Genomic DNA, 15,064 nt, shown 5'->3' on the forward strand with positions numbered 1-15,064 from the left:
CATATTCTCATTCTCCTAAATATAAATAATTACTTACAGTGCCCTCCACTATCATTGGCACCCCTGTTTAAGATGTGGTCGAGGACTTCCAAAAATTCTCCTTTTTTTTTAAACAACATAGAACCCAAATGCAAAAAAATAGAAAAATCCAACCTTTTATTTAAGTACATTACTTTGGTGGTAAAAAAAAAATCACACATTTAGAAGAAAAAAAAACTTGAAATCATGTGTCCCACAATTATTGGCACCCCTAACAATTCCGCTGAAAATTTTAATTGATTTTTTTAAAAATATATTTTTCTGTAGTTGCTAAAGTTGGTCAGGGTATCTAGGAACTTTTAATTAGTAATTCATGACTTCCTGTTTCCCTGGGGTATAAATATGACGTGACACAGAGGCCTAATTCTCTTACCCATTTGTCAACATGGCAAAGACAAGAGAACACACCATTCAAGTAAGGCAGATTGGTGTCGACCTTCATAAGTCAGGCAATGGCTACAAGAAAATAGCCACTCGCCTTAACTTGCCCGTATCTACAGTCAGAGGAATCATTAAGAAGTTTAAAACAACTGGAACAGTGACAAACAAGCTGGAAGAGGTCCCAAGTTTATCTTGCCACAACGCACAGTGAGGAGGATGGTAAGAGAAGTAAAAAAAAGTCCTAAGCTCACTGTCACAGAATTGCATCAAAGAGTGGCATCTTGGGGTCACAAAGTCTCCAAAACAACCATCAGACGCTCTCTACATGCCAACAAGCTATTTGGGAGGCATGCAAGGAAAAAGCCTTTTCTCACTAACACTCACAAACGTAAACGTCTGGAGTTTGCTAAGCGGCACTGGGACTTCAACTGGGATCGTGTGCTTTGGTCAGATGAGACTAAGATTGAGCTTTTTGGCAACAAACACTCTAAGTGGGTCTGGTGTAAAACAAAAGATGAGTATGCCGAAAAGCACCTCATGCCCACCATGAAGTATGGTGGAGGATCTGTGATGCTGTGGGCCTGTTTCTCTTCCAAAGGCCCTGGGAACCTTGTTAGGGTGCATGGCATTATGAACGCTTTGAACTACCAGGACATTTTAAATAAAAACCTGATGGCCTCTGCCAGAAAGCTGAAGATGGGTCGTCATTGGGTCTTTCAGCAGGATAATGATCCAAAACGTGGCAAAATCTACACAAAAATGGTTCAGCAGTCACAAACTCAAGGTCCTCCCATGGCCATCTCAGTCCCCAGACCTCAACCCAATCGAAAACCTGTGGGGCGAGCTAAAGAGGAGAGTGCATAAGAGAGGACCCAGGACACTGGATGATCTAGAAAGATTGTGCAAAGAAGAATGGTCAAAGATCCCTCTCTCTGTGTTCTCCAATCTTGTGAAATGTTATAGGAGGAGATTAAGTGCTGTCTTGTTGGCAAAAGGGGGTTGTACAAAGTATTAACATCAGGGGTGCCAATAATTGTGGGACACATGATTTCAAGTTTTTTTTTTTCAAAATGTGAGAAAAAAATTTTTTTACACCAAAGTAATGTACTTAAATAAAAGGTTGGATTTTTCTCTTTTTTTGCATTTGGGTTCTATGTTGTTTAAAAAAAAAAGGAGAATTTTTGGAAGTCCTCGACCACATCTTAAACAGGGGTGCCAATAATTGTGGAGGGCACTGTATATTAAACAATCCCATTCAACATCAAGTCAACCTGTCTCATCACCCAATTAACTTACTTATTTTTTAAACCCTCTACAATATCTATCATACTCTACCGCTAATTTTCCTCATAACGGTACCTCAACAGATGAGAAATTAATTTAAAGCTATAGTCAAAACATCCATTCACGTATGTCGTGTTTTGTAATATTTGTTTTGTGTCCAGAACTCTGGATCTTGTTGTTCATGTCTGTTCTCTTATGTTTAGATAAGAACTGTACACATGTCTTTCATACCTATACACCATTCTTGTGTGTGTTCAATAAAAAATATTTGAACCGAAAACATCCATTCACCGATATGCAATTTTCATTACTATGTTATCCTATCCGACATGGATTGGTAGAACAACATCTTTCCTATAATGTTATCAATGAAACCAGTAATTCACGTCAATAGCATCAATGTAAAAGATTTGCTTTCTGTCCCTTACTGGATTCGAACCAGGGACCCTCTGCACACATCGACAACACTCACCATCGAAGCACCGCCACCCGTCGCTCCACAAAAGCCACAGCCCCCGCAAAGCAACTACTTCTAGTTCATAGAGCAAGTGACATCACCCAACGAAAAACCGCACTAGCTCTCACCGCTAACTAGCTAGCAATTTCCAGCCGATAATATTCAACCTCCTACGACTTCCTACAAAATACGCGATCCTTGTACACCTAACGTAACCCATAATGTCCCTTATAGCGCTCTCACGTTTCAGCAAGCCCCAATGGTTAACACCCGCAGACAAAAATGGAAATTCTTCCATTTTTACTAGCAGACCTAATAAAACACACTTTCAAACAGTGTTCTGCATTTACCTCTATCATAGGGTTTAAAAAACGAACTTAACAACATTAACCATCCTAAATTGCCGTAGTAACGTCATGTTTGGTTCAGTTTATCTATTACCATATAAGACATTCACTTCTCCATGCGTCGTAAACTATATCCTATTTCTCTTGTAATCAACTAAAATCATAGCCACGCAATTAAACCATCACTCCGCCATTATCAGAATGAATGAGATCTATTCGACTATCCTTTCTAAGTAAGCTACAAGTAGCACCAAACACTTGCTGTAGTTTACCATCATATATTGAAATCATCCATTTATCACTATCCAATTTATTTATAGACATATTCCACCATTGTCACTCGTTTAATCTAGCAAAACCTTATTCAATGCCCAAAAAAAGTACTACCATGCACTCTTCTCTCCATACCCGTTAAGATTTTTACATGTTAGTCATTTAGCTGATGCTCTTATCCCAAGCGACCCACAATTAGTGAGCTCATAAATTTTTATACTAGCCCCCCTTGGGAATCGAACACGCAACCCTGGCGTTGCAAGCACCATGCCCTACCAACGGAGCTACAGAGGACCACAGATGAGCGTATAGTGCCTTTTTCTGATAATGTTATAATTATAGCCTATTGCATTACTTTAGTTTAAAATATACGTTTGTTTATTCAACAAATCTAGAACCCACTATAAATTGGTGCTATTCACTCAGCATAATAGCCAAAGCTCCTTGCATCCCCTGGTTCACGTAACGAAAATACATTATCATTCTAGAATTCACCAACTATTCGCATACATCACTGGTGTCACGCAAACTATAGAATAAAGTAATAACAATTAGAATTTGTCAAATGAATGTTTTCCATCCAACTATTCAAACTAGCTTCAAATATCTCTTTCAGCTCGATACAGTCAAGCAAGTACGACTCTCCTTTACCCGGAAACTAGTTCATGGCATTAGTAAAGTCTATTCACATCCCAACAATAACTAATAATATATTTATATTCATATTATTAAAAGACCTTACTTTCATTCCAGTCTACCTAAACAATTCAAATTATGGCCATAACTCTATCGCAATTGCCAGTCCGCTATTCAAATGTATGTAACTGTCCTTTCTGATTAGACTATAGTCACTCCTCCTTCTTTCCCGTTGAATAAGTGAGTCCTTCAGTCTGAAAAGACGCAGGCTGCTAAATCATCCAGTCTTATCCTGACTGTTCCGTCAATCTAAACAACCCACAACCATAGTTTAACTATACTTTAAAAAACCTAGACTCTAATCAGCGATGCAGAATCTATGCTTTATTGAAATGACAAGTTAATCCTCCTTTATTCCAATTATAATGGTCAGTAGTTTTAGTATCTGGATAAAATTCATTCTATTCTAATATATTCACTTCTACCAAACCATTAATGTTTCTAATTATTCTTTATTGCCACAAATCAATTAATCACAATCTAGTCTCAGCGGAACGAACAACAAATTACCCAAATCCTTCCCCTCAGTCATAGAATCCTCCCAGAATCATATAGGCTGGTCACTATTCACTGATCTTACAAAATTATATGACAGGCATTGTTGTACGAAACTCCAAGATATCATTTACAAGAAAAGCTTATTATTCCAACGTATATATATAATTATCATACACACCTCTATATCTCATCATTCAAACTTCAGAGTGCGACTCATTTACACCATTTATACCACTCTCATTCCATAGTTATACAATGTTGTTCTCAAACGCGCTTAATTACTATTGTATAACCTACAGGAATATTTTATTCTATCAAAGGGCCCAAATTTGGAATGTTAACCCTATCCCAGTTATTTTACTGTAGTCAATTTATCATAATACTACATATGTCAGAAACATACCCTAAAAGATTGATCAAAATACAATGCAAAGACGTCATATGATCACACCGGTACACGTGACCTGTTCCTCCAACAGGATTTATTCTACCCCTCCTGGTATCGTGAATTTTCTAAACTCAGTTGGTCAATGAATATCCAAGCACCATTTATTCTTCTCTTTCCTAATGTGAGATTGGGCACGCCCTTTCTCCATCAGACAGAAGCTTCAAACGACCTCAAATATAGTTCCTTTCCTTACAGAAAGGCTATTACTTGCAGGATTTGTTATTATACTCACTCACACAGATGAGGAGCCACTTGTGCCCAAATGAATCAGACAGTTGAATGACTCACAGTAGCCCAAGCAAACCACTCATCCACATGATCAGACCTACTCTATCTAACACATTCTCTATACTTTGAAGCCCTAGTGACTGTTTAACCTGTTCACCTACTCAGAATGACTGGTGTTAACTCCAATTTATGTCACCTACTCAGGATGACCTATTTTTTTACCTGATCGACCCTTTCTGATTCACTTCCCCGACACAAGAAAGACGATTTTATATAGGATTTCTATCTATTGCCCCCTAGGTGATACACTTCCTCAACACACCTGGACTTCTACCTATCTTACGCTTTCCTAAGCGACCTGTAAATTCGGCCCTCTTTCTCTGATAGACTTCCACGACAGAGAGAAAGAGCGTTATTGCACAGGATTTCGCATACCTAAGCAGTCCTCAAGACGATTCACTTCCACTACACGTCTAGAGCGGTATCTGTAGGTCTTTTTAACATGTTATTGTCTGATCGCTCAACCAGATGGACAGCCGCCCGTGTCGAAATGACCCAGACAGAGCGATCAGCAAGATGAATCAAATGAATTGACTGAATCGAACAGACGCATCTGATGAGCCGCCGAGTGACCCCGATGATTGAATGCACAAATTGAGCAATTGAATCAAACAGATCGATCAGACTGTCCAGATGAGCAACCTGAATGAGACAGATGAATCATCCAACTTGACCACAACCAATCAAATCACAATGGATTAAACAGAATGACCAACAGGACGAACAAATGAATCATATGATTTGAACAAATGGTTCAGACGAACAACAGAGTGACATCGACATGTATTCTTAAATCCAAAAGCTCCCAGTCTCTAATTTTCTGGTTCTTAAATTTGGAGAGACCTACTTGGTATTTCTGCTGCTGAGGCCGGGCCCCGGATCGAACCATACAACTTTATACTATATGAGTAAGAACTTGGCTTACCTATTAAAAGCGGCCGCTTTTGTTTGTATGGTCCGTCCAAGCCGTTTCATAACTGCAGATGTACACCGTCTCTGGCCCCTGTTATCAACTCCTGGCAAAGCTCGCCAAATATGTCGTAGAAATATTTGACTCAAAAGTAGTCAACTTAAAGATATTTCTCAAGAAACTGGAGCCTGTGAATCCAAAAATTAGACTTTTATTATCTAATAACGAAAGCCGAGCAGTTCCATGGAACGGCTGTCTTCCTTTGGCTTAGAGCTCCCTTTATACACACATGCATAATCATGTTACATAGCATATACAGTCACTCCCCTTAGGGCAAACGATTAACTTATTTTAGTGCCATTCTACCCTTATCTTTCAATGTCCAGATGTCACATGTGGCTTACTCCAAAAGGCCATGGGCGCTTTTCCATATGAGGCCTCTTCCCTAATCTCATTATATTGGTGGCAGACCCTTTCTTAAAAACAATACACATACATACATTAATGCATGTTTACACACTGTATTGGCTATATTCCTTATTTGAGCATGCATCTGGATTACAAAATGTCAATCATGTTTACTATATTTTACCTTTGACATTTCCCAACATTTTGCCTTTATGATACATAATTTATTACCATATAAGCTGCTCTGACAACTGACGCTTAAAGTTAGTGAGGGAGATAAGAGTCTCCAGCTTCAGAGATTTTTGCAGTTCGTTCCAGTCATTGGCAGCAGAGAACTGGAAGGAATGGTGGCCAAAGGAGGTGTTGGCTTTGGGGATGACCAGTGAGATATACCTGCTGGAGCGCAGACTACGGGTGGGTGTTGCTATGGTGACTTCTTGACTGATGTCTTGAGATGTAGCTTCAATATATCCACAACATTTTCCTTCCTCATGATGCCATCTATTTTGTGAAGTGCACCAGTCCCTCCTGCAGCAAAGCACCCCCACAGCATGATGCTGCCTGTCCTTCACGGTTGGGATGGTGTTCTTCGGCTTGCAAACGACCCCTATTTCCTCCAAATATAACGATGGTCATTATGGCCAAACGGTTCTATTTTTGTTTCATCAGATCAGAGGACGTTTCTCAAAAAAGTACGATATTTGTGCCCATGTGCAGTTGCAAACCGTAGTCTGGTTTTTTATGGCGGTTTTGGAGCAGTGGCTTCTTCCTTGCTGAGCGGCCTTTCAGGTTATGTCGACATAGGACTCGTTTTACTGTGAATATAGATACTTTTGTACCTGTTTCCTCCAGCATCTTCACAAGGTCCTTTGCTGTTGTTCTGGGATTGATTTGCACCAAAGTACGTTAATCTCTAGGAGACAGAACGCGTCTCCTTCCTGAGCGGTATGACGGCTGCGTGGTCCCATGGTGTTTATACTTGTACTATTGTTTGTACAGATGAACGTGGTACCTTCAGGCGTTTGGAAATTGCTCCCAAGGATGAACCAGACTTGTGGAGGTCTACAATTTTTTTTCTGAGGTCTTGGCTGATTTCTTTTGATTTTCCCATGATGTCAAGCAAAGAGGCACTGAGTTTGAAGGTATGCCTTGAAATACATCCACAGGTACACCTCCAATTGACTCAAATGATGTCAATTAGCCTATCAGAAGCTTCTAAAGCCATGACATCATTTTCTGGAATTTTCCAAGCTGTTTAAAGGCACAGTCAACTTAGTGCATGTAAACTTCTGACCCACTGGAATTGGGATACACTGAATTATAAGTGAAATAATCTGTAAACAATTGTTTGAAAAATGACTTGTGTCATGCACAAAGTAACGTCCTAACCGACTTGCCAAAAATATAGTTTGTTAACAAGAAATTTGTGGAGTGGTTGAAAAACGCGTTTTAATGACTCCAACCTAAGTGTATTTAAACTTCCGACATCAACTGTATATATATCACAACCTCTATCCGGAATGTTTCATCTTGTGAACTAAGTTTGTTTTCGACCTGTTCCATATCACAGTTAAATTTTTCTAGGTAATAGTACTATGTTGCAGAATTGATGGGTTAGCTCCCTTTATAGTGATCCTAACAATACAATATGAAGCTGACACCGATAAGCAAAGTAACAAAACTTATGGATTAACAACAGGGTGGGCCTAACGCATTGTTTTGCACATTTTCACTTTGTTTATTTCTCTCATACTGTACATCTGGGCTCCCGAGTGGCGCAGTGGTCTAAGGCACTGCATCTCAGCACTGCATAGACCCCCCCCCCGGTTCGATTCCAGGCTGTATCACAACCGGCCGTGATTGGGAGTCCCATAGGGCAGCGCACAATTATCCCAGTGTTGTCCAGGTTTTGCCGGTGTAGGCCGTCATTGTAAATAAGAATTTGTTCTTAACTGACTTGCCTAGTTAAATAAAGGTTAAATAAAATATCTGATAGGCCTCTTTTCTTTATTTTTTAATTTTTTATAAATGAGCCGTTTCCAAACATGTATGAAGTGTCCTGTTTCTGTTATATATTACTGCTTTCCTTAATAAAAGCTCAATGTTGACAAATTGAAGACTGAGACTTGTCCTTTACAGGAAAGAAACCTAAATATTTGGTAAGTCAGAGTGGAAACAAAGTTTCTGTACAGGGTCTCTGTCACGAGAATTTCTATCTCTAATTAATCAAACTTAATGCTCTGAATAATTCCCAGAGGGTGTAAATTCTCTGGTTTAATCATGAATTAAACAAAGGTCCGTAACCAGCAAGAATTATCTGTATTTTTATTCATGGAGAGCTCTGGCGCCAAAAAATACATACACAGCCTTTATACCCCCTGACACACAAAGGCACTTTGTTCCGCCCACCTTTAAACAGCTCCTCAGTCCCCTTCACCCTGGAATGCTTTCTCAGCAGTTTCTAACTCCTCCCCCTCTGTTAGTGGGTTGACACTACATTATAACTCTTAACACCGTTCATACATTTATACTGTATTTGGGGTGAAATCCTTTAGTCATTATTAAAATACAAATTAATCTATCAGTCTCTATGTGATCCTCAGTGCTGGACTTGTTTTTAAGAGCTTGTGAGCACCAGCCCAGCCAGATGAGTTTGTGTGAAAGGCCTATTTCGAACAGGTTGCTACCTTGCAAGCTTGCTGGTATTCATTCCTCAGGGCTTTCTGCATTCCCTGTGAAAGAGAGTTTTGTTCCCTTCGCATCCATTTGTGAGATTCCAACCCAGAGCCTCTCTTACATGCCACAGAGCAACAGTTCACGTCTCCAGCTTCAGGTAAATCTAACTTATTTCTGCTACGTTTTACAGAACTCCCTTAAATACCTTTAACAGGTTGATGGTTGAAGGCTATGAGAGGTTGCAGCAGTGGTATATTTTTCCAGATGCATAATCAAACTGTCTAATTTAATAAGGGTTGTGTGGCAACACAGGCATGTTTTGTTAGTGGCCTATATTTACAAAAAAAATTGTTTTGGTCGTTTACACAACTGGATTAAGATCATTTTTTTCAGGTCAGAAGCAATCTCAATAACATTTATTTTAGAAATTACTAAACAGAAATGTGCAATACCAATATTTTTTTACAGGGGTTTTTGCTGCTTTATTTGTGAAGGAAGAGGAAGCTAAGTGATTCATCAGACTGATGAGATCATCAGGATACTGGGATCCCAGCCAGAACCAGTGGTCTTACACTGTTCAAGAATAGGTGCCTCCACAACTACCATTGTATTGTGTGTATGGATTTTGTATTGCCTTTGACCAGTCCAGGCTTTCTACCTGTGTAAACATGTACTTGTGTTTGTTTGCATTGCCATGATATATTGCTCTTTATGAACTGGGTGGTTCGAGCCCTGAATGCTGATTGGCTGACATCCATGGTATATCAGACTGTATACCACTTGTATGACAAAACATTTATTTTTACTGCTCTAATTACATTGGTAACCAGTTAGCAATAAGGCACCTCTGGGGTTTGTGGTATATGGCCAATATACCACTGCTAAAGGCTGTTACCAGGCACTCGGCGTTGCGTGGTGCATAAGAACATCCCTTAGCCGTGGTACATTAGCCATATACCACGCCCCCTCGTGCCTTATTGCTTAACTACCTAAGGCCAATGAGTACTGGACACAACTCCGAACAGATGCCCAGTATTACATGGATATGGGACACCTGACGTTCGACCACTCTACAGTCGCCCATAACCGCAATGACACCCAAAACATGTCCTATTTAGAACACGGCTTACACATGCATATAATGTGTAACTCTGCTGTTGGCATGCGTTTTGAAATAGTGAGATTGCATTTATCTGTCTTCCAGTGAAAACAACAGGCTCTTTATGGAGATGCTGGGGAATGCTCGTGCTCACCTTGACAGGTAGACAGTGACAGATGGTCAGTAGAGGTGGTGTGGAGATGCTGAGCAGCCACAGTGTCTTAGACAGTAGCATCAGCACCTCAGTGGGGGTGGATGAATACAATCACTGCGATAAGTGTGCTTTCTCTACAGCGCTGTCCTTGATGTAAGAGTGTATAGCTTGCAGAATGCATTTACTGTATGTAGCCTATTATCCTGTTTATTCTGTCAAAATAAACATTTAAAAAGGAAAATGCACATTACAGTTTTTTCGTATATTTAGTTTCTCCATAGACGTTTTTCATATAGCGTAAGCTGCTGTATTTTTGTGAGGTATATGAATATAAACTATTTTATAGGAATTATAAACGTGGTTTCGTCGAGATTAAGGCAAATATGCCTTGATTCGAATGGCTTTTGAATCAAACAGTATCCTCCTCACCTTGACACCCCCCCCCCCAATTTTTTTAAAAAATAAATACAAATAATAATAATCTTCATTTATAATAAATAAATACAAAAACAGCACTTACACTTGATCCCCCCCACCCCCCTCCTCTTCTGGCTCTGACTCCACTGATAGCTACGTTATTGAGGGAAATTTTTACTTTCTATGCCTGTGATATGTGGTTGTCCCACCTAGCTATCTTAAGATGAATGCACTAACTGTAAGTCGCTCTGGATAAGAGCGTCTGCTAAATAATTTAAATGTAAAACAGATCAATGTATTGATCAACATAGAGAAAGCACACACATATCAACCATGGTAGTAAAATTAACTGGGAGTAAAATTGACTGGTGAAGATTATATACAAATCATTGATGGCCTACATTAATGAAATAATTGTAATGAACTCCCAGTAAATTCTTGAAGGGTAATGTAGTCCTAAAACCATTCCTGGACATTATCACTGGATGTTGTGACGTTTCCCCCGTTAGGCCATGAATTCATCGCTTACATCCCCTGTCAGAGGCGCGAAGGCGCTGAGGCATCACTTCACTCGCGTGGCACTGAAAGCTGTGGCGAGTCCGAGAACGGCTGCTTAGTAGGGATGCTGAGCTTGGTACCGCACCCCTCAAAGATGTCCGTCCAGTTTGAACAGCATGTGACTGCAGAGCAGGGCTAACGACCAGGAACTGAACGAAGCGGACCATACATTCATTTAAAATTAGTAAGTAAACGAATGAAATGGGAAAATAATGTGCTGAGCCGAATGACATTCCGAATGGGCCTAGATGTGTTGCGCATGCTATAATAAATGAATTTATGTTGCATGCGCTTGCACTCGCAATATTTTCCCTTGGCGGGAGTGTATCCAGACTGTTTTGCCTAAGTTATTTCTATAGCTCGAAGGTCCGAGATGGACTTTTATTTTTGGGGGGTTCCATTTGCCTTTTTCTTTAGCCTATATATGCAAGTGCGTTATGGCGTTTCATAAATCCTGCCTTGCATATGCTGTCCAGTGGCGAGTGACACCGCGCGCATCACGGGAACACTACGTATATTACATTTATATCATATTTTCCTTGAATTTGTTTTCGAGAGAAGTATCACTCACACGGTTAAATTATACATTTCTCAATGTGAAGCTAGAGGTGTACGAATATGAAGAAAATTGCTGAACTTCACAACTACGTTATCTGCGTCTCCTTGAAGTCATAGGCTCACGCATGCCCGCATCTAGCTATATATAGCCTACATATGACATCGGAAATGAAAGCGCAGGGCGGGATTATGTGCGAGCTGCATAGAGTGCATTATTTATGAATGCAAAGAATAAACAGAGAGCAGTGAAATGTACACAGGCAGCCCAATTCTGATATTTTGCCCAATTGTTGTCAAAGGAGCTGATCTGATTGGTCAAAAGACCAATTAGTGGGAAAAAAGATCAGAATTAGTCGCCTGTGTAAACACAGCCATAGTGTATGGTTCCAGCAGCATAGGCCAACACATCTGACACATCCTCAAACTAGATGGCAGTTCAAATGTTTTACAGAAGGGGTTGGCGATATTTATCTGTTGAATTGAACCCTTTCCTTGCAGTCACTCTGTTGGAAGGGCTATAACTCCGGCAGCCATGGCTAACAGAGGACCCAGCTACGGACTAAGTAGGGAGGTTCAGGAGAAGATAGACCAGAAGTATACTCTGGACCTGGAGGCCAGACTGGTGGACTGGATCATCTTGCAGGTTGGGGGGAACATAGAGCGACCAGAGCCTGGGAGACTAAACTTCCAGAGCTGGCTCAAAGATGGAACGGTGAGTCTCTGACCCAAACTCTGGTTGACATAGGGCAGCAGGTAGCCTAGGGAGGAAGGCACTTAGCCCTAATTGCTCCTGTAAGTGGCTCTGGATAAGAGCGTCTGCTAAATGACTAACATTTTTACATAACCTCATGCCTTTACTGTATTCTAAACCTAACTCTTAAAGATGCAGTCCGGGATCTTATGCACAACAAATTTGTTACATATTGTACTAATTCGCAACATATCATACCAACTGGGGGGTGGGGGGAATTAACATATCATACGAAATGGATGACATAGTACACAATTGAATGATGTGGTACACAAAAAACGGGGACCCGTTTTGGCTCGTGAGCACCACTTTCAAAACTACTGACTGAAATTATACAAAAATTCTGGAGCATCACTTTAAAACACACATAAACAGATAATCGCAGTGCTAGCTGTGCCACTAGAGATCCTGGTTCGAATCCAGGCTCTGTCGTAGCCGGCCGCGACCGGGAGACCCATGGGGCGGCGCACAATTGGCCCAGCGTCGTCCAGGGTAGGGGAGGGAATGGCCGGCAGGGATGTAGCTCAGTTGGTAGAGCATGGTGTTTGCAACGCCAGGGTTGTGGGTTCGATTCCCACGGGGGGCCATTATGAAAAAATAAATAAAATAATAATGTATGCACTCACTAACTGTAAGTCGCTCTGGATAAGAGCGTCTGCTAAATGACTAAAATGTAAATGTAAAAATGTAATAATCTCAGACTCTAATCCACCATGGTCATAATGTGCCATATTTGATAGCCTTAGGCATTATGGGGTTTCTCCTACAAGCAACCAACCACGGCCACCCCTGATGAGGCTGGGTGGGTGTAGGCCAGTTGTATCCTGTCATTACAATATTAAATCTCTCATTGCAGATTCTTTGTAGGCTCATTAACAGCCTCTATCCCACTGGTCAAGAGCCCATAAAGAAGATCCCAGAGACAAAAATGGTCTTCAAGCAGATGGAGAAGATCTCCCAGTTCCTGCATGCAGCTGAAGCTTATGGGCTGATCACCGGGGACCTTTTCCAGACTGTGGACCTGTGGGAAGGTACAGCTCTCCTAATACAGTAGTGATTCCACTCCAGCATAAACTCACATGCAGCAACCTGTTAGTTGTTATGATAGATAACTTCAGGTATGTAAATATATGGGTTCAATATAATATAACTTCCTGGCAGATCATACATTTTCTTCTACAAAAACAAATTTGTATTATACCCAATGAGGACCTACTAAAGCCAAATATGGTGTTGAAATATCTGTCTGGTATTTGGTGTGACTACAGGGAAGGATATGGCTGCCGTGCAAAGGACCTTGTCGGCTCTAGGCAGTATGGCGCTCACAAAGGATGATGGTCAATATCGTGGTGAACCTGATTGGTTTCATAAGTAAGGAACTAATCATCTGTTTGTAATGAGTTCTACAAAACAGCAAAGATACTTTGTCAATTTCTTTATTACATACCACTCTAAAATTAGCTATTTACAATAAGTTGCATGACCTAACCCCCACCACCTCTCTCATCTGTTTGTTTATGCTTCCATGTTATTACTGTCTGACATACATTTTAATCTCTCTTGTACAAACATCCACCACAGCAGGTAATTGACCAGTTTTGTCTCTCCTGTGCTTTCAGGAAAGCTCAGGGAAACCGGCGGGAGTTTTCTGAGGAGCAGCTGCGTCAAGGCCGTAGTCTGATTGGCATGCAGATGGGCGGCAACTCAGGGGCTTCTCAGTCTGGCATGACAGGGTACGGCATGCCACGCCAGATAATGTAAAAATGTCACGTCTCCCCTAAATGGATCCAAAGTTTCTCTCTCATTAGCGCAGGGGCAGCGTGAAGTTTCCCGGATGATCTCTCTATAGGGGCCCTAGATGTCACTTCATACTGAAAATCTCACTGTGCTCTAACCGAGTATTATAGACATCCTTCAATAAACCTTTGTATGAGCTCAGTGGCTCTACGGCTGCGTTTACACAGTCAGCCCAATTCTGATATTTTCCCCCCCACTAATTGGTATTTTGACCAATCACATCAGATCTTTTTCAGAGGTGATCTGATTGGTCAAAAGACCAAATAGTGAAAAAAATATCAGAATTGGGCTGCCTGTGTGAATGCAGCCTTCACTCAAGTTACATGGTCATGTGTGTCATTTCTATCAGTGTGGATGGATGTTCTCTGTGCATCAGACTGGTGTTCAAGGTTTCTGTCAACACAGTTGTGACATGACAGCATGGAACTGTGCCATTGTCCAAGAAGATATTTTTTTTGTTATTTACAAAAGTCATTGTAATGATAGTCACAATAGTATTACCTTACAGTATTCTTTATTTAGGTATTTACAGCACGACTCGTCTTATTTACTACAGTGTGGAATGTGAACGCTATACGGCAATTTTGTTTCACAAAACTTTGTTGCATGCTAATGTTCAGTATCGAATGTTTAGTCATATTTATACCTACATTATTTTTCTGGTTTAATGTATTACTTAATGTACACAGATGTATGAGTACTGTGTGAAATGTATAATGTTATGGAATATATTTACTGAACTTTCCCCCGATTGGTTTGTATCATTTAAAAGTATCTAGGCCTGTATGGATTAAATCCTTCATGCTGGTTTGGACTGAACAATCTCCCCCATTTGTCCTTTCCTCAAGCGAATTGCTGCTCCTTGCGACAGGGTAGGTGAATCTTAGCCAGCTCTGCTGTCACAGTCAAGCACCAGATGGCTCTCTGGGTTATGGCAAATTCTGGGTGTAGTTCCAGCCAATCCTGTGCACATGTCCTAGTCATTGATGACAGTTAACCATTGAAAAACATTAACAACCATAGGC

The 15,064-nt window shown here is 40.6% G+C and overlaps 1 protein-coding gene across 2 annotated transcripts; it reads left to right on the top strand.

The window, feature by feature from the left end:
• Positions 1-10,939: 10,939 nt before the first annotated feature.
• LOC311099508 (transgelin-3-like) lies at positions 10,940-14,863 on the top strand. Of its 2 annotated transcripts, XR_014609727.1 has the most exons (6): positions 10,940-11,117; positions 11,990-12,203; positions 13,099-13,273; positions 13,511-13,613; positions 13,862-14,191; positions 14,322-14,863. XR_014609727.1 is itself a non-coding variant. In XM_084140210.1 (5 exons), the coding sequence occupies exons 2-5, from the start codon at positions 12,024-12,026 to the stop codon at positions 14,001-14,003; spliced, it is 600 nt and encodes a 199-aa protein (XP_083996336.1). In that variant the 5' UTR covers positions 10,956-11,117; positions 11,990-12,023; the 3' UTR covers positions 14,004-14,856. The 2 variants fall into 2 exon arrangements, 1 of the variants encoding a protein (XP_083996336.1); XM_084140210.1 differs by having other exon boundaries at positions 10,956-11,117; positions 13,862-14,856.
• Positions 14,864-15,064: the final 201 nt, after the last annotated feature.

This window comes from Coregonus lavaretus, assembly GCF_964263955.1.
Source record: "Coregonus lavaretus genome assembly, chromosome: 24".
In the NCBI taxonomy this organism is placed as follows: Eukaryota; Metazoa; Chordata; class Actinopteri; order Salmoniformes; family Salmonidae; genus Coregonus; species Coregonus lavaretus.